Here is a 25,520-nt window from a genome sequence, read left to right on the forward strand (position 1 = left end):
ATTTGATGCCTTTGTTTTGACGGGAATCCCAAACAATGCTGAGGAGCAGGATACTTCTCTTAAGAAACAGGGACAAATCAATTAGTCTTTGCAGGAGAAACCTTTAAGATAAGAAACATAGTGAAATGTTTGTATCTGGCCTCAGATCTCCTGCTGAGTGATTCTGAAGATCCGTTCCAACCCACCAGAAAGCAATCTAGGTGCAAAGTCTAGATTTAGCTTTGAGCTACCACAAGGTCCAAGGGGAGGGGATAAACTGCTCTCAGTTTGTCTTTAACCACATAGGTCTAGAAGAGAAGTAACAGCAAGAGATTTAGAGCATAGCAGTGTCAGAGAAGGGGGCCATGAGTCGGTAACCTCGCAGCAATGGCTGGACTGTGTTGCTTATATGATTGCTCTGTCCGAGGAAGTAGCATAGTGACTAAAAAGTGAGGGGGAAGGGGAAGAAAAAAGGGTTGAATAATTAGAAGAAGAAGAAAAAAAATCTAAGCACAGTGTGTTGTCCAGGCAAGGAAACAACATTTTTCTCTCTTGGCCAAAAAATACTTTTAGCTAATTAATGCTGGAAGTGTCTGATGATGGGCCCCTGGTGACAAGGGATGGACAGTTAAATTCTACTGATCTCACCTTCATGGGACCTGATGTTTAACGCCCCCAATGTTAGACCGAGTTAGCCGCATCTCATAATTTAGAATGAACAATACCAACAGCACTTAACATGGAGCAGAAATAATATCTGACATGCTACCCTTCTGCTGGGCTCTTAATGAGCAATTTGAGGTGTTAATAACTTGGAGACTGTCTTCATTTCCAGCTCTGCCATGGATGATCACATGGTGTCTGCTGAGGAACCTGGAGAGAGTACATTACTGCTTAATTAACATGCAGAGCAGAAAAGGGAGCTGTCGTAACATCCACATCACTAACAAGCCAGCAAAGGGGCTATGCCGAAGCCCTTTGGAGCAAGGAGCACCATCCTGGCAGATGCTCAGGACCCTCAGCTGCTGCAGAGTCAGTGGAGACAGGTGACTCAGCATCCGCTGGAAAAACAAGCACCTGAAGGCTCAGGTCCAGTCAAGTCAATTTAGGTGGAGATGGGGTAATTAAAAGCTGGAAACTGATTCAGTGTTCACATTTCCAAAAACAAAGAGGTTTTAAAAAATAAAAGTAACAATAAATAGGCAACCAGCCAACGAGTGGTCCCAGAGGAAATTAATTCCACACAGGCTTCGCTGTAATGTGCTTGTTTCTCTGTTATAATAAAATATAAGCATTGTTCTATCATCAAAATTAGATTCTCCCTTCAGGTTGTAATTAAACCCTAATCTAATTTACCAGGAGATGACAGGGGCCTTCAAGCAGAGATTACAGCCCTGCTCCTCTCTTCCCTGCCCACCTCCCTCCACCTGCTTTTGCAGGCTTTCCTCTGCCTAACTGGAAGCCTTTAGGGTCTGCTCCTGAAAGCGCCATGCATCAAGAGCAGCCCCTCTAAGGACATGTTCTTGCTTGGTAGGACCCAGCTTTGCATGGACTACCCCAGTGCCTGTCTTCTCCCCCAACCCCTCCATATAGCCGCATAGCTGATCTCCACTTCCCAGTCTCCTCCTCTGGACCAGATCCCAAATCCTTAAACAAAACTCTTTATTGATGGTCTGTATTATTCAGAATAGCAGCACTTCAATATGCAATAGTTAGGTGTGCTGGGTTTCCTAAGGCATTATGGAAAAACTATTTGCTACTGTAATTAAAATAACTGCCCAGGCTAGACTTTTGTACTATGCAGAGAGGCCACAGCAGGAAGAACCGCTAGGGATGAGTTTATAGACGTGCTCCAGAATGACTGCAAGATTGCTCCTGGGCTTGGAAACCCACAGACCAGCACTGGATAGCTCTGCTCCCCAAGGATGCTCAGACAAGTGCTCCCCTCAGCTTCTATAGCTGCACCTAAAACACACAGCAGAACCCGCCATTTTGTTGTAAAATGCTAAATAGCTGTTTTGTGAATGTGACACGCATGTTAAGAGGTGAAAACTCACTTCACTAAGGTGGTGTTTGCCTCAGGCCAGGAAAGCCTGAGAAAGCAGCTTTCCAAGCCAGCTTCCCTTCCCAGGGGAACCAGTATGGGGGTCACAGCAGAAAAGCTGCAAGAGCCTTGGGATAGCAGCACATCATCCTGCTGCTGGCAGCGTTCACGTAGGTTGATAGTATGAAATGACATCAAATAGGGTTGGCAGGGAAGGGAAGAGTTCATGTTATATATCTGCTTGCCCAAGCACCTAAACCTAAGCCAATGCACAGCTTTGTGGCTCCAGAAATAAGAAAGTAGGATTATGAACTATACTAGAAGCGCTAGTAGGCTCTCAGGGTCCCAGCTTGGCTCCTGTCCAGCTTCAAACTGGTAGAGGTCACCTGTACCCTGAGCACAACTGGTAGGCGCTTCTTCCAGGTATGAAAGTCAAAAGCAATCTGTCAGATCTCAAGCAAACAGCCTCAGGCTTTGCAAAGATACAAACAGTGCACCAGGAAGGAGAAGAGCTCCAAGGAGAGGGCAAAGCTGCACGTACCTCATCTGGCTCGCATAACTGTCTGTCAGGAATGACCAGTCATAGCGGACAAGAAGTGGGCTGCAGTTGGTCATCTCAATGTAACGTACATCTTCAGTGTCATTCAGGAGGCAGCCAAAGTCCAGGGCCATGGTCTGGAAATGGAGATTTGGAAAGTACACTTCTCCCCGAAGGGCAACGTGCTCCTCATGAGAGTGCTCAACAAACCGTATCATCAGGGCTGCCTTTGCTACCCAGATATCCAAACCCTCATGAAAAGCAGGGTTAAATCTGATGGAAAGATGAAGTTCCTCCCCTATTTCCAGCTTTATGGCCTGCAATGAGAGATAAAGAGGTATTAGTCATCAGTGCAATGAAGTTCCAAGGTCTGATGGCATGAAATGCGCAAATGTATGATGTTCAAATTGTGACCCCAACATGGGCTTCTCAGCTCATCCTTCATTTTCTTTACAGTGTGTCTGACTGCTAGCACCACAAACACTCTTGTCTGAGACCATCTCAGGCTCCCATTCCTGTGCTCTGCATCAACACAAGAGGGAAGTAAATATTGTTCTACTGATTTCTAGACCCTCAAAAGCTATACACTAAAACCAAACCAGCTCTCTGGCAAGCCAGGGCCTTTGGTCCTGACTCAGAGAACTCCTTTATCCTCACGCTCAGCACATGTGCAACTGCATTACAGATTCACCCTTGCAGTGGAGAAGGAAAATATGAGCTTACTTGCATGAAAAATCTTTCATGCTCAGGAAAGTCTCCAAGAAACTTACAAAACTTCAGTCTTCAATGAGCTTCCCTCTCCCTGCTCCAAGTAACACATCTTGCCAGGAAACGATGTAGAAACTGGACATGAACTAGGGTTAGGGTGGTGAGTCAGCAGACCTGAGTCTGACCTCGTCTGGCCTGGCTTTGCTTCAGTGCAGCTCCACTGACTTTGGCACGGCGCTAGTCATTGGCATGGATGTTGCTGAGCACAGAAGTGGTGGCAATGCCTACAGCAATGTGTGCATAGCACAGCCTGCGTCCACCACCTCCCAACAGCAACGGGGCAGGTGCCAGGCAGCAGCCAGAGCACTCTGAGCCTTCCTGAAGGCACAGCCGGCCTCAAAGAGAGCAAGCTGCTATTGAGGTGATCTGAGGATGGATACCAGAGCACTGTGACCATTTTCCAGGAAAGACCATTACTATCTGGCTTGCCCAGAACCACTTAGCAGCTGCTCCCCTTCTCATGGGCTGTCTTAGACCTAAGGTGCATTTTCCCCAATTCAGACAATATTTCATTTCCTTCAGCAGTTTGTTTTGAATCTGATTTAGTTCAGGCCAGCTGACATTAAAAAGCAAGCTTCTCTACTAGAGGTCCTCCAGACCACAAGGTACCACCCCACTCCTCCCTCTTCAAATCACACCAGTAGGGAGGTCCGTGGCTGCTCACCTGACCATCCACACAGATGGGTTGCTGATCCACATCACAGAGGGAGAAGGGTTGTTCTAAGGACAGGATAATGCTGACTGGCAAGGAAGAGATGTTTTTTAAATCAAGAGGCTCATACTGAGGAGTTAGGACATCACTGGCTTCCTGCAGAAACACAGGAGAGGACAAAGAGAAAGAAAATTGAAGTAGCAGTCGTGGACCTCCTTTCCCTTCTGCTGCATTTCAAAATTTTCAACCCCAAAAGAGCAGACATCTCTATTTACTATTCTTACTGGTTTCTGCTCTTCTAGAAGGCTTTTCTTTAAGTATATCAAACATTTTTCATGTTTAGAAGCCACAGCACCCCCCAAGGAACCGGGAAATGTTGCTGTCTCATGAACAGTTGGGGGAATAGGACCCCTAGATGGGGCAGCTGCTTGACAAGGTCAAAAAGGAAAGAGAAACCAGATTGTTTGTCTCCAGTTTTGTCTCCTCTCTTGGGCTGAATGGCACAAGACATTTCCACTCACATACAGTAAATCCTTACAACTTCATAGACTCAAGCAGTCTCATAAAAAGCAGTGACGCTAGCCAGAGCAGTAAAGAAAGCAGGTTTTAGCTTGTAGTGGAGAGATTGCATTAGCCTAAGGTTACATTTAGATGTTTGCACACATCCAGTTGCCTAGAAGCCTGGACAGCTCAGCTGCAAAGCGTCTCCTGCTGCCCTCGCTATAGTGACAAGCTGTCTATAGACTCCAAACTAAGCTCCAGCCTAAGCTGCTACTTCCTGTTTATGTGTTTCTCTGGGCTTCCTGTATGGTTTATATAAACTAGATAGTGTTTGGGAAACTAGTTCTAAACGTATTTGTATCAAACAGCTGCAGTGTCATTGCACTCAATAAATCGGAGTGTGCGGCATCAAGCAGACTGCAGGCAGGCATCAGGGATAGCTGGAAAGTGTCTAATTAAATCTGAACTGCCTCCTCACAGGATTTTGTGCTACTCTGGGAGGCAGGGAGCTAGACGAGAGACCGGAAAATGCAGAAACTAAATAATGAAATATTTTCTCTTTTTCAGACACCTCGCAGGGGAGGGAAAGATGATGCAGGAATCAGGATCCGGAGAGGAGAAGGGCAGCTGCTTTGTGCCAGTGTTATCACCACTGCAGCTGGAGGACGTCTTTGGCTCCTTCAAACACAGTGAGGTTTGGGGAAATGCAAAGATCTGTTAGTGCTGGCATCCGTGCCCATAACAGAGAAGGCAGACAACAGACAAGGGTTGACAATTTTTCTTGTCAGCCTGAGGAGGTGACAAGATCCTCAATTTTTCTCAGCTTCCCTACAGGAGCAACATTCAGACTTCACCATGCCTTAGAAGGTGCTGGTAAACTTCCCTTCATACTGGGTACAGAAACCGGTGGCCATGATCTCCCTCTACAGAGGGCTCAATTTCACATAAGCAAGGAAGCGAAAAACAGTCCCATCTCTAAATAGGTCTGCACCTACTTTACACAGAGCTGCACGAGGGGCGAGCTGGAGGTTTAGCACAGCTCAGCTGCAGCGATCTGCTCTCTGCAGCCCCAGGCTGGCCCACCAGGTAGCTGTGCAAAGCTCACCCTGCACACCATGCTCTCATGGGTCCTACAGGTCCCACCCTGGGTCAGTAGCTCAGACAACTCTGTCTCTATGCCAAGAAAGGCAGAATCAAGCTGGAGAGACTGTCCATGACCCCAGGGGATGGAGGAACTGAAATAATGATCTAAGTACTAATGAGAAAAGCTCAGTCCCACTCAAATCAATTGCCAAAGCCCCACAGATTTCAGAGGAGGTTGTTTAACTTCCTTGTTTAAATGCACACACATTGCAGGCTTTCCGTCGCGAGCCATGCTGCCTATTAAATGGCAGGAGGCAATCCAGAAACTTACCTTCTCTACCCGGAAAGTGATTTCCCTGGAGGAGATTTGCAGAACAGGAGCAATGAACTCACACGTGACATCCACTTGCATTATTTGCTTCTTCCCTGCCTTGCCCTCTATGATGGCATGACACAGCAGCCGCTCCTTCACTACCTGTAGGCACGAGAGCCACACATCACCCAGCGGACGCTAGCAGGGTATCTGGATAACACAGGGCATTTGCTGGCCATCTGACTATGGACACGCAAGATTTTGACAGCCTGGATGAAAACCTTGTCACTGGATCTTGGCAATCACTGAACAGTGGGTATTATAATGATACAATCACTGGTCTCCTAAATATACCCCCTTTCTTTTTATGCTGTGCCCTGTTTATTCAGCACTCAGATGTCCATAATGCCACAGGCTTGCATCCACAGAAGGCACTTGTGAGTCATGTGCTGTCTACAATCATAATAATTACTGCCTCAAATGATTATTGTTTTCATATGTCCCATTGCTAAGCATAACACTTCCAGGAAACTGTAGGAAGTTGTTACAAAAATAAAATAACTGTATTAAGGGAAAAAGGCAATGAAAGGCCCAATGCCAGCAAACCCTCTCTTAGAACCTTTGTGGAAAGGATGCATAGGAAAAATCCAAACGGGCCAACCTGCTTTCAAGTAAAGAGGGGCTCACCCATTCCCAAGAATGTATTGTGTCCTGCCAGATCTGAAAAGAAACCTCTCCATGAAAGAGGCGTCTCTCACTTCATGTGGAAACCCTCTGCACCAGCCAGAAGCTCTTACATCCAGATGTTTTTCTGATTTCTCTCACGGTTTCACTTCAAGTTCCTCCCCCTCATTTCTCACTCTTCCCTACAGTACAACACCACAACACAACTCCTCCTTGGAGCTTACACCCTCCAAAATCAGCTGTGCTACATGTCCAATGTAGGGAGTTGGGCTTCCAACCAACCTAAAGGGTATTAACTTCTCAATAAACAAAGAAGATAGAAAGTCTGCTCCCAGGGTCTTGGCTTTGACTCCAGTAGCCACATAGCCAGAGCTGAGCTCACAGATCCCCTTTCAGCTTTCCATGCAACATTTTCCCCAGTGCCCTGATCATTTTGTTTCCTTTTTGGTGCCTTTTCCCTTCAGCAAAACTTTAGGGTTCAGAACTGCACAGGGATATACCTGGAGAGTCCCATCACAGTCAACCAAGTTATCAAGTCTTCATCAAGCTACCCCTGAAACAACCCCTGAAAACACCTTCAAAACACTGCTGTCAGCAGTGGGGTAATGCAGATTCACCTCCCATTCACTTGAACGGCTGTGACCAGTGGTTTTGGAGCATGGCAGCACAGACCAGCACAGCCGGTAGCTTCCTTGCAAGACTGGATTTCCCCTGGAAGGGGGCTGGGAAGGGGAACACACAGCAATCTTCTTGCATATCCCTCTCTGAGCTGCAGCCCAAAGGTGCACAACCTTATCGCAGGACCTGGCTGCCCGTGGGATGCTGAGGCTGCCTGAGAGACTGGGGTGAGCTGTTATCAAAATATTGACAAGAGTCAAGCTGTCAGTTATAATGATCTCTGGGAACAGTCTCCTGGGTGGAGAATGTCACTCTGATCATTAGAGCTAACACATTGCGTTCATTTTTCTCCTCCCAGACTCAGTGCTAGACAAGCCCTCGGCCTGTGTTTATACAGAGAGAAAAAATGATGCTGCTCCCAGACACTCCCTCCCTTCGCAGGTGTGTTTTGGATTACTCCTTGCTTCCCCCAGATATATTACCTTACATTTTTCTATTTACTTTTTGCCTGTGCCCCTAATCTCTCTAAACAGCTCCTTTCTTTGCCCTTCCTTTCTGCCTCAGCACGTGACACCTTATAACCTGCCGCTTGCCCCTGAAGTAGCACCTTCTTCAGCCCGTATTTTGGTATTAGCAAGTTGGGCTTACGGTAGCTATAGCAACAAGAAAAGCCTTAGCAACCAATAGTGGCCAGCAGGAAAAGCAACTGGTGCTGCCATGGTAACTTGTGGCATTAAAACAGTTCTTGAAAGCAATTGCTCATTTTCTCAGGCAAATGTCAAGGGGCTACGGAAGAAGCCCAAGCGGCAGTGATACGATGGGAAAGGCTGTCTCCCGTGCAGGACCTCACCTTGGGAGTCCTGGAGGAGCCTTCCAGCATCATGTCCATGGTCTTGCCCGGGGTCAGCTCCATCCTTAGCGGTCGAAGCTTAAAAACAGGCAATGCAGGTCTGAGGCTCTGGGAAGAATTTTTGCCTTTAGTGGTAGTGAGAGCAGGGAGATGATCCTGCTGGCGAAACGGGGCAAAGCCTTCTGTTGTCCAGTAGAGCAGATGGGTGCGACGTCCCTGGTTCGTTATCTTGAAGTGGTAATAGCAGGGTTCCTGACTAGAACAGAAGCAGAGATGGGGAACGTCAGGGAGCCTGAGATTTCTCAGCGTTCAGCCAGCTATGGGGCTCCAGTGGCATTACCTGTCCACACACGCAGCAAGAAAACTAACTCTGAAAAGGCTGACCTAGCTCAAAGCTATAGCAAAAGCAAGGCTAGACCAAAAAAAGGCTACAGCAAAGCTATACCAAAAGCCCACCTCCGTTGCCCCCAAGCTTACGGACACCCAGCAGCCGGTTTCTTCACATACTGCAAAGAAAAGTTCCATGAAGAATGACATCTCCAGCCCCAGGGCAACGCTGGGGGCAAAGCATCGCTGGCCTTTGGTGCTTAATACTCCGAGCATCTTTCTAAGGTGCGCCCTGCAGGTCTCGCTGCATCAGCTGCTAAGCTCATCCCTACTGGCTGTAAGCAGAAGGAAGAAGTAGCCTGCTGCCATTTCACCTTCCCTTTAGGAGCTGCTGACCAAAGGCCAAGGCTAGAAGAGATGTTCTGTGCTCCAGCTTTGCCTGCTCTCTCTCTCGCTACAGTAAATCTTTAAATAAAGCTCAGTGGCTTGAAGGGAAAAGATGAAGCCTTGCCAGAGAGGCCACAAAAAGAGACATCACCTGATCTGCAATTCTTAACTGCGAAGCCTTGGCGTTGCCAGGCCGAGAGCCTCGACCACCCTTTGCACTACAGTGAAGAGGGGGGCAAGCTGGCCCCTGGCTTCCCCCTGTCCCTCACAGCACTGCTGGAGGGGAAGGAAGCTGCTCCATTTCATGGCACAGCTCGAGCGGTTGTGGCGTCGTGCTGGGCTCCAGCTCCCTTCCCTGCGGCAGCAGCCGGCCCTCGCTGCCCCCGGCAGCTCCTCTGCCTGCACAGCGCAGCTGGTTTGGGCCTTTAGGAAGATAAGGGCACTGTGAGCGCAGCCAGACTCAATGGAAGCTTCTGCAGGAAGAACGTGGCACCAGGGCCGGGTCTAGCTATTGAGGCGACAGAGTGACATCAGGGGATAAATAACCAGAGCTAGATATGAAACAAAAAGAACATTCAATGGAAATTGATTCCTTTTTATATAAAGGAACACTAACCGCAGGCTAGTCAGGAGCAATTATTTTGCCCTCTATAAATCTAAGCATGATCAGCAAAGGAATTGTTCCTGGAACAATTACTGTCCCTTTTTTTTTTTTTTTTTTTTTTTTAAAGAGGTACAAAATATGCAGCTTATAAAATGTGTATCTGCCTTAAGCAGCTAAATGCCAACACAGAAGTGACAGTACAGAACAAGCTAGTCTTTGAAACAAACCGCTAAAAACCTTTGATGTGCACAGGGTTAGTATGAAACATTTCATCTCAGGGACAGCAATAGATCAAAACCTCAAGAAGCTCTGGGTAGACGGCATAATTTCTAGCTCTTTAAAACCCTGACTTATCTGCCTGTGTCCCATTTCAGCTCATCTGGTTGCAGCTAACAGCAATGTCAGCTGAAATGCAAAACGAGCCTGCAGGCTAGGAGGCAAAAACAGGGCTGAGGCTGATGACACGAATCACGTTGACACGGTCTTGTCCATCGTGCAGCCAATTTGTAGCTGCACGCAGCACCCAAAACACACTGGACAAGCCCAAAGCTACCTGCAGGGTCCTGACTTAGGGTGGATGGTTTGCAGGTGCACATTTAAAGTCCCCAAACTTATCCTAAACACTCAAGGTAGAATTCAGCTGGTCTATCTTAATGTCCAGAAGTTAGATATCTAAGCGCTGTGGACTTTCTTTGTAGTCAGGGAAAAGGAACAGGCACTTCCAGAAGGTGATTCCTCTCGCCTGGACGTGCCAGGTGAACAGCACTTTGGAAAGGCCTATTTTTCTCCCCTGTTTATAAAGAGATTCCTGGTTTTGGACTCGTGTGCTTCAATCATTGAACCCTCTTCCTTAAAGCTAAGCTCTTTCCATGAAGACTCTTGATTTATCCTGCCCAACAGCCCGAGCCAGTGGACTTTCCTCCTCTCGCTTTCGAAGCTGGTCTTTGAAGCCATGCTCCCATGCCAAGGGGAGTGCATTTCTCCTGCCAGCCTGAACCCCAGGCCAGCGCGGCTTTGTTGGAGGAGATGAGGAAACCAGGGAGCAGAAACAAGGGAAGAGCGACTAGGTCTAATAAAGAGAAGCCCGGCAGGGGAGCCAGGAAAGACAAGTGAACTGAGGGATGATACAGGGCAAAAACAAATTCGGTTGCTCCTCCAGGACTCCTGGGCAGAGGGGAAAGAAAGCAGCATCATTAATCTAGTCGAGGAGTTGCTAACAAGCTACCGCCAGGTTTTCCGCTGTTGTGAAATGATGCTCCACAGTGAGTGAAAAAGCAAGCAACATCATTGCAAAGGGAAATATGTTTATATTTGTAAGGTAGCATTTTGCAGCCAGATGCTTCCTGGACCTGCTGTTTTGCTCCAAATCCTTATTTGACAAAGTGAGGAAATAAATATATTATAACCGAGGGCAAATCGGTGACAATTCAGCAACTGATTTCCATTTTGGTAGCTTTTGAGGGTGAGTGTTTAATGACTCTGAAATGGCCATAAAATGTTTCTAAAGGAATTCCCATGGATTTGTTTCAGTGAAAGGTAGTCAGGGCCTTGAGTATTGTGGGAGAATTAATCTGAAGGACTACAGCAAAACTTCTCCTTGCTAAGCATATAGGAGGGGCGAAAGCCGAGAGATGTCCTACCTGAAGTGGGGCCCCAGGTTGAGCTCTGGAGCAAAGGGTTTGTCAGTGATGATCGTGGTGCCAATGCCGACAGCCTGGACCGGGATTTCGTAGGTGCTGCTGTGCTCTATGAACAAGTTCACCTTGTCCTCGAATTTCTCAGTATCGTCCAAGTTGGCTATGAGGTTCACAGACACCTTGGTCTCAGGGGGAACCACTCCTTCACTGGGTTCAATCCTCCAGCGCGAGCGTTTGCCAGCCTGTAACACAATCCAGATACTAACTTACAAAGGGAACCACAGAGGAAGGACTGAAAGATATGAGGATAAAAAGCATAAAGGGTTAGTATTGCTAAATCCAAGCTGTGGCAGTGGTGTCTAGAAACAGCAACTCTCTCGAATCTTCTGTAAGCTATATTTTACCCTCCCCCTTTAGCAGACTCGCTTCATTAACCCAGTTTTGCCCAACCTGAGGGATGTTCATCCTCAGGAGAAGGTTATCCCCCCTCCAGTCTCTCTTTTGGAGTATGCACCAAGGGAGCCTGCTTTGTTTCTCTTGGCTTAGTGACAATGGCTGGGTTTGCATAAAGGCCCGAGGACAGAGGAAGCCGGGACTGCTCAAATCCCACCACAGCGACCGCACGGCTGGGGGATACTGCTGTGAGCCTGAAGAATAACTCTGCAAAACCAGTTGATCAAAATCCTGGCTCCAAAGTCTTCTTTCTCAAGAGTTAGGCAGTGTTTCTCAACAGCACCTGAAGGACTGAAGCACCCAGTTCCTGCTAATCATCAGCCACTGGTGCCCCAGTGCTTTGGAAAATTCAGCCATAAACATTTATTTCTTTACTACCCTGCTGTAAATAGAAAGAAAACTGAACACAAGGCCTGTGACTTGTGGGCATGGCCTAGGCTTCCCAAATGTTTCCTTGTGCTGGTTTCCCACAGACCTTCCTCTACAGATGGGGCAATAAGGGCGCCGGACCCCAGCTCACCCAAAGCCACATTCACAGGGAGCAAGCTCGCAGCATACAAGAGAAATGCATACAACGGTCCCTGGCCAGCTCTAAACATCTTACAGGTGGAAGGCAGGGGAATCCCTGAAGACCATGGTTGCCTCCGTAAGTATCTGCGGACCTCACATGAGCAAAAAAGGATGGGCTGGTCATTCCAGTCTGCCGACTGCAGACTGACACTTTGCAGACATCTTTCCCTTTTGAAAGTCCTCTGCAGCATCAACACCCTCCAGCTCCCGCATGAAGGGAAACAAGTGTTCACACAACCCTCAGCAGCTAAGAGACTAAATTTCAGTTACTCTTTGCTTACAGATTTATCGTTTCTGGTGTGGATAATGTGGAAGAGGGAGGACCAGAAACCACATCCAAGGGTACCACTGCTGAGACTGGCAGAGCCGGGCTGGGCTGCATACCGCTTTGCAGCAGCTGCCATGGTGTTGGTGGTACACGTACCCCCATGCAGGACTGCGTGTTCTGGAAGCCAGGCACTAACCCCTACCCCCCAGGCACACCCAAAACACCAGAGTATTGTAAAAGAGAACATTTTGCTTTTCTTTCTTTTTTGAATGAAAAGCGAGGATGTGCTCGGAGGCCTGACACGATCCAAGCAGCTGCTCGATTCAAGTGAAAATAGCCTGAGTTGCCATCTGTCAGGCTGGTGGCCCAGAGCTCGAACAGGACACTGGCCAGCCCAAGGCAGAAGAGTATCAGGAAACAAAGCAGCACTTCAAAGTCAGGGAAAGCATTTTGAATAAGCCCTCAACTGACCCCTGCTAATGACTAAGGTAAGACTAGCTGGAGGCCAGAGAAGCAATAACGTACTGTGTGTTCAGGGTCCCAGCACCGCGGTAGGCACCCAGCTGCACTAACTCCTTCCCCAGGACTGACTGTGCCCTGCACAGCAGCAGGCCAGATCTGCCCATGCAGGTCCCAGATGAAACATGCCAAAGGCATCAAAATTATTCCAGGTACATTACATTGGCAAAATGAATAAATTCGGTCAGCTCCATTTATTTTTTTCTTCAGAGCTGTAGGAAGAGAATCTCTTAAAAAAAAAAAAAAAAAAAAAAAAAAAGCCTTGCTTCTCCATGAAAAGCAGGCTAGGCTCAAGCTAACTATCTGCCCTTTTTTACTCCTACACCTTTCACATTCATTATTAGCCACAATGTACTCTCCATTCTTCCAGTTTGGGATCTTGTAGTCCCCTCAGGGAATATTCTTAAATTCCCTTTGAGGTCTGACTAGTTACCATTTTGTTTTCTGCACCCATGACATTTCTTGGCCTTGGGTAGGGAGAAGAAGCAGTGCTCAAAAAGCAGTCTGAACACAGAGGGCACGCAGCTAGATCTGAAGACATCAAACGGAGCAAAACTCATCAGCAGAGCTGCAGCCCCACTTTACCTGTTTGCCCAGAGAGACTACGGTTACCATATTGGGCCTTCTGAAACTCCATCAAAAAATCACCACCAAATGCACTCTCATCCCAGAGGTGATAACCAAGCAGTGACACACACAACCACAAGCAGGTAGAAAAGACTGACCTAACCACACATCATCTCGCCAGCCCTCTTCCATTTTTCCTGCTTTCCTTGTGGAGCTGATCACTAGACTAGAGGGATCCACCAGGATGCAATCAGCCAAAGGCTCTCTGGAGAGCGCATTCAAACCAAGCCAGTGGGCGTTAGATTTTCACTGACATTAGCGTACAATTTTTCCTCTGATTCATGCTGACACAGGGTAGCTAGCTTGAAAAGGAGACCTGATAGCTTTGCTCCAGAAGTGAATCTGCAAGTCTGCTATCTGACAAAGCTAATTTATCAAAGCTTGGCAATGAGCCGGGGAGTAAATTGTACCCAAGAAACTATCACAGAGGAATAATGATAGGCTGTCTAGATGGAGCCAGAGTTTGAATTCCCTAGTGTTATCCAGTGCAGACCCATTGTGCCCTGGCAGGCCAACAGTTGACTCTGGAGGAATAAGATTTGCATCCTGTCCTCATTCCTTTGGTTAGCATTTGGTGTGGGTCCAAGGGGCAGCATAATGTACTGCTGAACAGAGACCTGCCAGGACCAAGAGGTTCCGCCAGGACAGATTTGCTCAGATTTCTAGGTCAGCTCTGCCAACACTGATCCAGGCTGCATCCCAGAGAGATAGGAAATCTCCTGGAGCTGGAGGGGGTCCCCACATCCTTGGACTGTAGAGGCTGAGTGAAGGCCACCATCACTTGGTCAGGGTTTCGTTGGGTCGTGGGTTTCATTGCTGGACTCCCTACATCCCTCCAGGTGAGTCTTCAACTGCTCACAGAAAAAAAAAGTGAGCCAAGTCACCATATATCCTCCGTAAGGATGACTCTTGCACAGGATTGAGGCTAAGTGTGTGCAGAGTGTGGCAAATTACCCGCACATGACTGCACACAGGGGAATGCCACACTGACGGCACTCAGCTCTTCACTGCACAAGGCAGCTGGCTCTGTACTGGGACCAGACTGAGAACCTGGGCTCTGCTGCAAGACCAGGAGCTTTGCCATACCTTGAATTCTCTAGCTGAAGAGAGGATTAAAAAAAGCCTCTTTCCTCTGTAAAGCACATAGAGGTGATCGGTCTATGAAAAAACACCACTTAGGAGACTGAGTAATATCTCACTTCTGATAATGTCCCTGCTACTTGCTTATCCCCAAACGCTCTGTGAAACAATGCAATAGCTGTATGCACAGAATAGACAAAGATGGTGACTATTTTTGTCTCCGTAGGAGCTTGCTTTACCGGGCATGAGAGCCACTGAGTGCTAGTCAATGGTTGGGATAAATCATTTAATCAAGAAACTCAACATAGAGATCATTAGCTTCTCCCAGGACAGACTTCCACTGCGAAAAAAAGCTGCCAAAATCTGGTTATAATGAACACCAGCATGAATCTCTGAGATGGACGGCAGCCCTTAAGGAATGACTGGGGAGCCACCATACTCACTTCTCTTGAAGCTGCTTAAAGCTAGTTAATTAAAAGCATCTGGTCATTCTGGCCTTGCACAAGCAAAAGAGGAAGCAGAACTCAATAGTCAAAATGCAGCTGTATTTCTTACCAAGCCATATGTCTAGTGACAGAGCATTCACATTGTGTCGAGCTGACCCATCGTTCCTCGCAGAGGCTGCAAATGAAGAGGGAATAAAATCCCATCCTACACCAGCTGCAAACAGAGCTTTGACCCAGTTGTTTCGGCAATCCCAAGGGGAGACCTCTCCCCTGGGAGCCTCTCTCAGGGCCCCAGAGGCAGAGTCAAGAATTCAAACCATGTGGGTAACAGTACCTGCTAAAGAAACACAAGCACTTTGAGCAGATGGGCAGCTCCAGAGTAAGACCATCCCTTCCACCAGCCATTCTTTAAGACCAGTCAACTGATGAAGCTGATGTTTTATCAGGGCCAAATAGGATCTCAGCCAGGAAGGGAAACTGCCAAGAAAACCTCAGTGGTTTTGTTTTCCGGCTACAGGTACCTAAAGAGAACAACCCTGAAACAGTGCCTCCAGGAACTCAATATTGTCTAGGTAACAGGTGAGGTGCTGTTGAAAGTATCTCCACATACATATAATTGCACGTACCATGTTTTTCCACCACATAAAGCCCTAGAATATTAACCAGGAATATGATTTTTCTAAAATTGGAGACATCTAGTGCAAAAAGGAAATTGCTTGCTCCATTCAAAAATCAAATTCAGGAGATTGTCTCCAAAATTTTAGAAATGCCATAGTAATAAGATGGTGGCTTGTAGCTATCTGCACTGGAATGACACAGACCTGAGCCAGGAATGACACTGCAGAACAGGTATTGCTGACTCAAATGGATCTTCTCAAGTCCACCAAGGGAAAAATGGCAGAAGGAACCATCATATCATGTTAGACCTGCAGCAGAGAGCACTTTCCATTGTCATAGCTCCTTATAGCTATGCTGCAAGAAAGCCTCTCTGGCTCCATGAAGCAGCAATATATTCTGCTCACTGGAAGCAGGTGAATGGGAGGTAGAAAAGGGAAGTGAATTCCTTGTGGTCTGAGAGAACATGAGAATCATAGGTTGTGTCTGCCTGAGGGCTCTGTTAGGCCAAAGTCCTGGTCCCTCTAACTCTTGACTGGAAGGTGAGCTGGGCATGCAACAGCCCCCCACACCTTGGCTCCCTTTGGAAGGAAACCACATGCACAGGCAGGAGCGACCAAGGCAAGCTCTAAGCCGTCCCCTGCTCTGGACAGTCAGGAGACAAGGACTGTGTGCACAACACAGAGCACTCCAGCCCCACGGTTTGGACAGAGACAGTGGAGCTCCCCCAAATCTAGTCTGGTTCCCTGTCTAGTATGCAACCACAGCAGGTGCTCCAAACATAGCCCAGACTTTGGGATGCTGCACCCTTGGCTCTTTATTTCCATGCACAAACTGGAGCTGCCAATGCCAGAAGACCACCCAGCTGCACCAAGAGGCCAAGCAGAAGGCTGTAGATTGGGACATAAGGCTGATTAGCTGTTCTCAAAGACGACTATCCTCCTGCTGCCACCTCAGCAGCAGCACCTTCACGTCAAAAGCACAGGGATAAAACCCTCAGCAGAGCTCTACCTCCAGCAGTTTCTGAGGATTTGCTGCCTCGGCTTCCACTCTGCCTGCAAAGAACAGCACAGGGAAGGCAGACAGACCGCTTTAGTTTAGCCTCTGCCCTAGTGCACGATCAAGGGGATGTGTTACAAAGGCAGAGCATCTAAAGCTAGTAAAATCAAAATTAATACATGGAACTCACTGCTGCTGACAACGGAGGCTAATTTGTCATTCTTGGTACAGCTAATAGCAAATTGCTCTGTGAGCAACAGAGCCAATGAAGCTTGACTCCATCTGTGTCCTCTGCCCATAGCGTGCCCCTCCAGAGCCTGCCTGCCCTCCCCATTGGGCAGGAGGGACGCGTGCGGCGGCTCTGGTGGTGCCGCGCATGTTCTGGTTAGCCAGCAAGCACAGCTCGGCTGGGGGATGCCAAGCAGAGCATTTAATAACCAAACTCTTCCTGTCTTTCCTTTGAGATAAGCACTCATCTGAGTCACTCTCACTTGTAGGGACATAGTTACCTTTAAGACTTTGACCCTTTAATTTGGTTGATAGCGGCCAACGGGTGCAGGAAAGACTGACAGACAGTCACTAGCTCCCTTACGTGAGCAGAATAACAATCTCTTCTATTACTGGAAGCATTACAGCGTTTTTGAAAGGGCATGAATTCATCTAATGAGAAACCTGCTATTGCATGTGATAAAAACTTCTCCCTGTGGCCAGGTTTTGTGCACCTTTTACAATGTTTCCTCCTCCAAATCTCTGCTCCCCCTTCAAAAAGCTACAAGTCCTTGGCCCTAAGCCCATGCTACACATACCCTGGGAAGGATACAGTCTTCCACCTTCCTCTGCAGGTTTTAGTACAACCAGTTGCCCGGAGACAGGTTACCAGGCTGGGCTGCCCACTGCTGTGACCGGGAAAGGCAGTCTCTTCGTCCGTGCGCTTTATGATATTTTTCCTGCATGACACTGGAAGTTCCTGGCTTTGACCCCTGTTTATGACTGATGCTGCATGTCTCCAGGCATGGTTCGCTACCCAGAACCATTCCCTCCTGCTCTGGCAAGACTGGATCCCAAGCTGGGCATAATTCAACAAATCAGTACTGCCTTACCAGCAAAACACAAACTTTAAAAGCTGGACAAAAAGGCTAAGCCTAAAGGTGAGTTTTCAGAGCATCCTGCATCACGAGGCTCTGCTGTGACAGCTCTGGAAAGAGTTAAGCCTACGATCTTATCTTCCAAACCTCTGCTCACCTTGTAAGAGACCACATACTTCAGGGCTCAGGCCAGCACTGCCCATACCCCAGAAAGCCAATTTAACACTCATTTCCAAACAGCACTGCAGATATCCTTGACTGAAAACGTTTGAAGGGCACAGTCCTGTTTGCCTGTGTTGCACTAAGAACAAACTCCAACGAGCTGGCTAATTATTTAGATGCTTGGGAGAAAAAAAAAAGTAATTTACAGTACATTTACAAACAACCTACTTGCCAATTCGTCTGCTCCAACTTCAGCAACAGCAGTTGGAGAGAGCTAAGAACAATGCGGACACTTCAAAGCCTTCCCATCCCACAGCCTGCACAATTCGCCCAGATGATAACGAAATCTTCGCTCAACCAGAACACATAGCAGAATCACTAAAGCAGCATCCATTTATCTGCACGGTTTTTAAGTTTATCTCTGTGTTTTGCTGTCTATCCATATGGCCATTTCTTTAATAGAGGGAATCATGGGAAAACCTTGAGATAAGCAATGAATTAGTAAATGAAACAACTGCTGCACTAATGAGGAGAGAAGCAAGTATGTGACTAGGAACTGCATGTTCTCTCCTTGTTGCTCTGAATTCGACTAGAAGCCTTTAAAGGCTGCTCTGAAAATCAGTGATTTTGCTCCAGTGAACCCCAGTTAAAAGCTAACTAGTTACAGCCTTCCCCCCCCCCCGTCCCCGCTCTTTAAACAAACAAAAATCTGTCTCTTCTGCAACATCAACTCCAGTTGGATCTCCAGGCAGTTCAGCCCTGGGAGCACAGAAGGGGGGGTCTTCTTGCCATCAACTGTCTCTCTAAAAGGACACGTCTCCTTCAGAGGCGGCTTCCAGCCCAACCTGCTCTTCAGATGGCTTCAAAGCTAGGTCTGAGCACTGGAATGTCCTCAAGCAGCTGGGTCAAGAGACATGGCCAGAAGGGCTCCTTCTGCCAAGCGGGGAGCATGAAACCCCCTGGAGATGTGCCCTGGGGCAGTGAGCTGGGGCATCCCTGGCCGTACAGAAACCTGAGGGCAATGAGCTGCTTCAGGGCAGTGCCTTGGATGAGGAAGGTTGAGGACCAGGTCAAAGGAGACAGGACTCCAAATTAGGAAGCAAAGCACCATCATTAAGAGAGGAAATCCCAAGAAAGGTTTTCTCTCCCCTCCCCAATTACAAGGCGCCACAAAGCCAGCATTTGCCACGCCACAGTGGCTCATAAAAGACCCAGCACGGTGGTTACACAGGGAGAAGAAAGCTTCCGCTGATTAACGAATTACATGCTAGGCCGGTCTTTTCTGATCACATAGGCGTGATGTACAAGCACCTTCCAGGATGCCAAGAGATGTCACGATTAATAACTGACTCAAAGATTCCTGAGAAGACACAGAGACAAAAGACAAGCAGGAAATGATCAAAGAGACTCTTTTCTAACACATCACTGCCTTCCTGCAGCGAGAGCTAACACTTCCATTAATCGATACAACTGTTTTGCACTTGTCAATACAGCAAAACCATCTGACACTTAAGGAAGCAGGAAAAGAAGATGACGGGGGAGAAAGGAGGAGAAACAGCCACCTTTTTCAGCAGGTCACATCATTCCCCAGCAAAGCTGCAACAGCTCCTTCATGTTGACCTATTCCTCCAGCTTTTTTATCCAAGGGAGGAAGAAAAAAAAAAGAAGAAAAAAAAAAGAAAAAGGATAATCCTCTCCCTTGCTGTATCCAAAGGACTCTCTTTTACAGGCCAGACTGTCTGGCAGCTGACAAGATCATCATCAGACAGGTACAGGATTCGATGGATGAGGATGGGTTGACACACTGGTCCCACAGGGCACAGACCTGCGGACATCCTGGCAAGCAGGGAGCGATAAGCAAGTAGAGAACTAGTGTATGATGCCCTGTGCTTCACTTCCAACCCAAAGAAAAGCCCCATGGCCTTGAGAAGCCAGGGTAGGAGAAGCTGAATTTATTGCCTGTGAATTGCACCAGTTCAGCCCTTCCTGTCGCTGCCTTATGCTTAGCAATTTGCCACCCCAGCTTTCCTTTGGATGCTCAATTGCTATGTGCTAACTAAATCAGCCGGCAGCTGCTATCAGCAGCATCGCGGAGGAGGGAGGGAATCCGTCCTGTGATCCATCTCCCTGCGCCACCAATGCCGAACTGTCCTGCCAAAACAAGGAGCATGAGCCGGTCAACATCTCTAATATCCTAAAATGCAGGATTATAACCGCTTCTCTGCCAGGGTCAGGGCTCCGCTCACTTCTCCAGGTTGCAGAGCAGCCCTGCCGGGCACCCAGGAGCGTGCAGGCTCGGCACTGGAGTGGTACGGACAGGATACAGAGAGGCTCAGTGCAGACAGCATCAGGACTGAGCGGCTACAGCTGCACTGTGTCGGGCAGACTTCTCATCTCAGGCCAGCCGCACCTCCGATATCTCTACATTTAACACATGTATTGCACTTTGTCTGGGCTGTTTTCCACCTGCCTGTAACCCTGCCTAAACATGTGTTTGCTGTACTGCTGGAAGCATCTCCTCTTGGCCACCCTCCCTGCTAAACTGATGGTATTTCCAAAATGAGCATGGATTTTACTCAAGAAAAACCCAAACTGTTCAGTGCAATCCAAGTTTTGCTAAACATGGCCAGTGCCATTCGAGCCTGGCTTCCCGGCTGGTCAGAGGGAGCCGTGGAGCTCAGCGTTGCACCTGAGGACAACGCCAGCCTGGTGCTAAGTCTTTTCAGCTGGGGCTCGTCCTGCAGGAGGACGCTTGGTTTATTGGCTTCGTCCGGCTTCCCATGCCCTGTCAGCGCAGGCTGCAGTCTCATGCAGAAGCAGCGCATTGCTTCCCTGTGCCGCACCACTCTTTCCCTCCCATCCCCTATACTTTTACGCAAGTTCCTTTCTTTTATTCATCGACACTGTCAACACTTCTAGGGAGTCATGGGTCGACTGCAAAAGTACATGCAGTTTGCAACATGATCTCTCAGCAGCCAGCAGCGAGAGCCCTGCTCTCCTGGTAGCGAGCTGCTTGAAGTGCAGCAAACAGCCTCAGCAGCTCTGCCTCTAACACGCACGGGAACGGCAAGCACGGAAGGGCTTTTGTTTTGTGGCTAAATCAGGAGCTCTAACTCACATGCAGAAAGCTTTAAGCTCGCTTCCTGGGGATCACAGGGTTAACTTCTGCCTGGTGTCCCTTTCTCTTTGCTCTGGGTGCTCCAGGAAAAGCAGCAAGTATGGAAATGGCTGGGGCAAATTCCAGATGCTGCCAAGACTAAATCACTTGAGGACTGTCCTCAGTGCTGGCGACCGCTCGGTCCCTTTGCTGCTAGTGGTAACCTGACACACTCCTAACACCCCCTGCAAGCTTTGGAGGATATAAGAGGCTCTTGCTGGGTTTTGGGGAAGCATGTTTGCAAACCCGGGTGCTGTAAAGACTCTTCATTTAGGGGGGTGCAAGACCCTCCACTTTATACCCTACACACAGTACACACACACAAGGCAATCCTCTCCCATCAGGGTGGATGCAAAGCTTCATCTTTCAGGAATCTCTAAGTATCTCCTGCCGGAGCACCTTGGCCTACTTGGGGTGCCTGGCCAGGGCTCCACTCCAGGCAGATGGAGACGACATGACCCATTGGCGTGCACAGATCCTGCCTTCCTCCGTACCCACACTCTGCCAGGAAGTCAGCTTACAGAGGGGGTACCCGAGGGAGAAAAAGCCTCCCATCCATCAGACCACTGGATATGGAGCAATTGAAGACAGCAGAGAAGTAAATCTTGGGCTTGTATCTGCTGTCTTGTGGGGAATAAAATATGCTGTGAGGACCATTCCCTATTCCCCCTCCCCAAGACCTTGTGCATTCAGGCCTTGGAGTACCTCTAGAGAGGATACTCTGGCACGTTCGCACTGGCAGGCCAGGGCTGACCTCTCCCTGAGAATAAACATTTAGCCTTAGGCCAGTACTGAGGGATGGTTTGCAACTCTGTAGTCAAGATCAAGCTGCTCTGATCTATCTAAAAAGGCAATAGTAGCAACTTTACAAGAGCTGGTGGAAATAAGTTCTGTGCTCAGAAGAATTAATCCAATTAGAAGAAGAATAGCAGGAGGCAGAGGACAGAAGGGGAAAATCTGTGCAATCACTTCTGAGAAGCACATCTCAGAATCCAGTTTCCTGCGTGCAAAAGTACCAATGCAGCATCTTACAGGTATGTGCACACACAGACATATGGAAAAAACAGACCAAAGGAGTTTACACTCATGTTTTCAAACTAGTATTTTAGCACAGAGAGGATCTGCCTGCCAGCCAGGTGATGCAGCATCCCATGCTAAGCCTCTAATTGAAGTTCTCCATGCTCCTCCCATGCTCTTCGAGGTCTCAACAAGAGGACAGTGCTGACGAGACCTCAGATCCATGCAGTTCCTGCATGCTGTTAGCTTTTCACAGCCAGCACCCAACAACCACTCCCTACAGAAGGCCAGAGTTGCCTGATCCCAATGCACAGCTTTGAAGTTGTTTTTTGTTGTTTTTTTGTTTTTGTTTTTAATTTCAGTCTGACTTGCCTCTCTTCCTCGCTGGGACACATGAGCTTATGAAAGCTGTCCAGCTTCCCTGGGACACCACCATGCAGCTGCAGGAGAGCTGCACACCATTCTGGCATGGAGATGCTCAGTGCTGCTGCCAGCAATTCACCCAGCATGGGGGGGACACAGCCAGCCACATTATAGCATTCTGCTTTGCGGTTTTGAACCAGACCACCTAGCTTTTACTCGCCCTGTTGTCGTCCCTTAATCTAATCTCATTCAGTTTGTTGAGCTGCCAGTCAGCGCATTATAACATTGCTGAACCCATGCTCTTGTGAAAATTTAAATCAATACCTCTTTCTTTCAAGTGCGACTGTGATCTATAAGCCTAACTACAAATACACTAAGTTTCAAGATTAGCCATCAAATGGGAGACAAGGAAATCACAGCTCACTGCTCAGCAATCTCCAAACAAAAAATCCAAGCAGCAGCTTTGGCGTCTCAGAGAACATGAGACTTTTGTGCAGAAGCACAAGTGAACGAAGGATGCTAAAATCACCCACCAGCTAGGCTAAAGGACAGCTTGAGCCACTTCTGCTCCCCATGGATATGTAGGGTTCACCCTAGCACCCAAAAGCATCTGAAATTTTACCTCTGAAGTTATTCAGTTCTCTCTTCTTCCTGCCAATAAACTGCCAGGCAGCCTAAGGCGGCAGCACCTGCTTTTAGCAAAAGGCAGAACTCCAACTGAGGCAGCAAAACAGCCAAGTAGGCAGCTGCAAAGGGCAAGAGGAGCTTGATTACATCTTGCATACAGCATCGCCGCTCCCGTCAGACAGGCTGAATATCACAACACTGAAGAGTCCCTGCCTGAATGACTGATCAAGCAGGTTGCTGGGACCTGCTCGCTGAGCACCTCCATGATATGAGCGCCTGGGCTGAGCCGTCCTGAGAAGCTGAGATGCTGACCATGGGGGTAAACGATCATTGCTGCGGGGTCACAGAGCCCGAGCAGGGGGACTATGCATCAGTGGAGCTCATCTTTAGCACAGGGAAAGGGACCAGCCCTGAGCTACTTTATTTTATTGTTCTATTTATTGATGTGCCACAGTATTTGCAGAAATTGCAGTGAACCAGGGCAGGATTTATCACCCAATCCCATAAATGAGGGCGCGGAGGCAATGGAGAGGCAGATGCTCTGCAAGCCCTGCCGGGGTAAACTGCAAGCTGCCCCAGGGGTGGGAAGGAAGGCATTACACTGGGACAGCAGGAGTCAAACCTGGCTCTGTGGGCCAGTTGCGGACACAAGCTGCAAAACAGCACACAAAACCCAACATTTAAAACCTCATTGAACCCACACTGGGTGGCTTTCTCTCTGCAGAGATGGAAAGCAGATTTTTGTGTTGGAGTTAGAGCAAACTACCCTGGGAGGTTATTTATCCACCTGTGCATGGAAATTGGAGGGAGACAGCTGGAAAACAAGCAAAAGGGACAGTGAAAGTCAGCCCCTCTCCTCCTCAGCCCAGGAGGCTGAGCCCATGATCTCACACTGCCTGATGCTTTATCCATGGCAGCGGCCGAGCCCGTGTCCGTACTGCTGGCTCCAGGTTAACCAGCCTCAGGGGTCCAGCCTGTCTAGCACAACCTTCCCCTGAACCCCTTGTTCCAGTCCCCCCAAATCTCCCCTCCAGCTCGGCCCAGCAGGAAGCTGGGATGAAGAACGGGGCCAAGGATGGAGCTTGGGCTCTCATCACAACCCCCCTGCTTTCCGTGGTCAGAATGGCAGAAGAGGCCTGAAAAGCATGGCCTCAAATGCTGCAGGTTCACAAAAGACATCGCACTGAACGAGTGACGAGGAAAACCAGTGCCCACCGCAGGGAGACTGCAGAAAGAGCATCATTTGACGCAGCCACCTGCCCCCAGGCGCCGAATGAATGGAGTGCAAGGGGCAGCGGGGAGCCCACCCCGGCCGCAAGCGCACAAACCCATCCTGGCTGCATCCGCCTCGCTCCCCGTGCCCCGCAAGCAGCCCCACTCTTCCGCTACGAGGCAGCGCATCAGCCGATGCAGCCTCTGAATTAAACTGCTGTTGTCTGCAGCTAGGCTCCAGCTAGACTCTTCTGCAACTCTACAAGAGTCCACAGACCCGCACCTCAGTCTCAGGTAGTCCCAGCTGGCATTCCTTAGATATGCAACCCTTAAAAGCATTTTTTTTGACTGTAAAAACCAGTGTGACCCTCAGCAGGTGTGAAGGAACGAAGGACCACGGGGTTCTTTTGCTCTCACAGAGCTCCAAAAACTTAACTAACAGACCTAAATACCTTACACAAAATAAAAGGAAACTAGATAAAGATGATCCAGAGCCACATCTGCTCACACATTTATGCAAATTCTCTTCTTTATTGGGGAATCCCTAGCTAAAGCTGCACACACAACCAGAACTCACCGTGCTGCATTATAAGGGAGCATTTTGCTTTCTCTGAGATAATCATATGGAAATGCTGTATATAAAATCAGGTCACAGGCTGCTACAGACCAGTCACATTTTGTTCGAAAATAGCCCCACATATACTTACCATCCGTGCGCAGAATAACGCAGGGATGACAGTCTGATTGGAGAGGTGGAGTGTCTGGGAAGCATCTTGTAGAACTCGGATATTGTCAAAATCTATCTTATTTGGATGCACGTAGACAACTGGGCCTTCTCCAGTGCTCACTAAATGGATCTTCTGCTCCCAGAAGCAGGTGGAAAGGACCAAAAAAGCAAGGAAGGTTAAAAAAATTAGATAGTTCTCAGGTTACTGTTAGACTCAGGTATAGCCACAGCTGTTTGAAGCTTTTGATGTTTAACACTGATACGGAAGACTTGGAGAAAGCCTGGGATCTAGAGTGATCTCAGCTGAAAGCCACAAATTCAGCACAGCATCATCAGGAATAAACAAATCTGGCTTCCCATGCTTCTTGCTTTCTTCACACTTGCATTCACACTTCCTCCACACTTTTACCTCTCCTTCCTGTACCCTGTGCCCACTCCCACACCTTTTACTGCTCAGTCTTGCCCCAGACTATCCCCTCTGGCTACTGCCATTGCATAGCCATACTTGGAGAGGAACTCTGACAGCCAACGAAGCTACACCTGTGAAAACCAGCACAAGACAGCAGCAAAGCAGGCTCTTCAGAGCAGGGATCATGCAAGTCAGTTGA

The 25,520-nt window shown here is 48.3% G+C and overlaps 1 protein-coding gene across 1 annotated transcript in view; it reads right to left on the reverse strand.

The window, feature by feature from the left end:
- Positions 1 to 25,520, reverse strand: part of HYDIN (HYDIN axonemal central pair apparatus protein) — a 172,307-nt gene that overhangs the window by 69,815 nt on the left and 76,972 nt on the right. The window contains exons 18-23 of the mRNA XM_067302835.1: positions 24,893 to 25,045; positions 10,989 to 11,227; positions 8,031 to 8,286; positions 5,897 to 6,040; positions 3,994 to 4,137; positions 2,565 to 2,878 (exon numbers count right to left, since the gene is read on the reverse strand). Of these exons, the coding sequence (XP_067158936.1) occupies positions 2,565 to 2,878; positions 3,994 to 4,137; positions 5,897 to 6,040; positions 8,031 to 8,286; positions 10,989 to 11,227; positions 24,893 to 25,045 (1,250 nt within the window). The remainder of the gene's footprint in view (positions 1 to 2,564; positions 2,879 to 3,993; positions 4,138 to 5,896; positions 6,041 to 8,030; positions 8,287 to 10,988; positions 11,228 to 24,892; positions 25,046 to 25,520) is intronic.

Source organism: Apteryx mantelli, chromosome 10, assembly GCF_036417845.1.
Source record: "Apteryx mantelli isolate bAptMan1 chromosome 10, bAptMan1.hap1, whole genome shotgun sequence".
Taxonomy (NCBI): Eukaryota; Metazoa; Chordata; class Aves; order Apterygiformes; family Apterygidae; genus Apteryx; species Apteryx mantelli.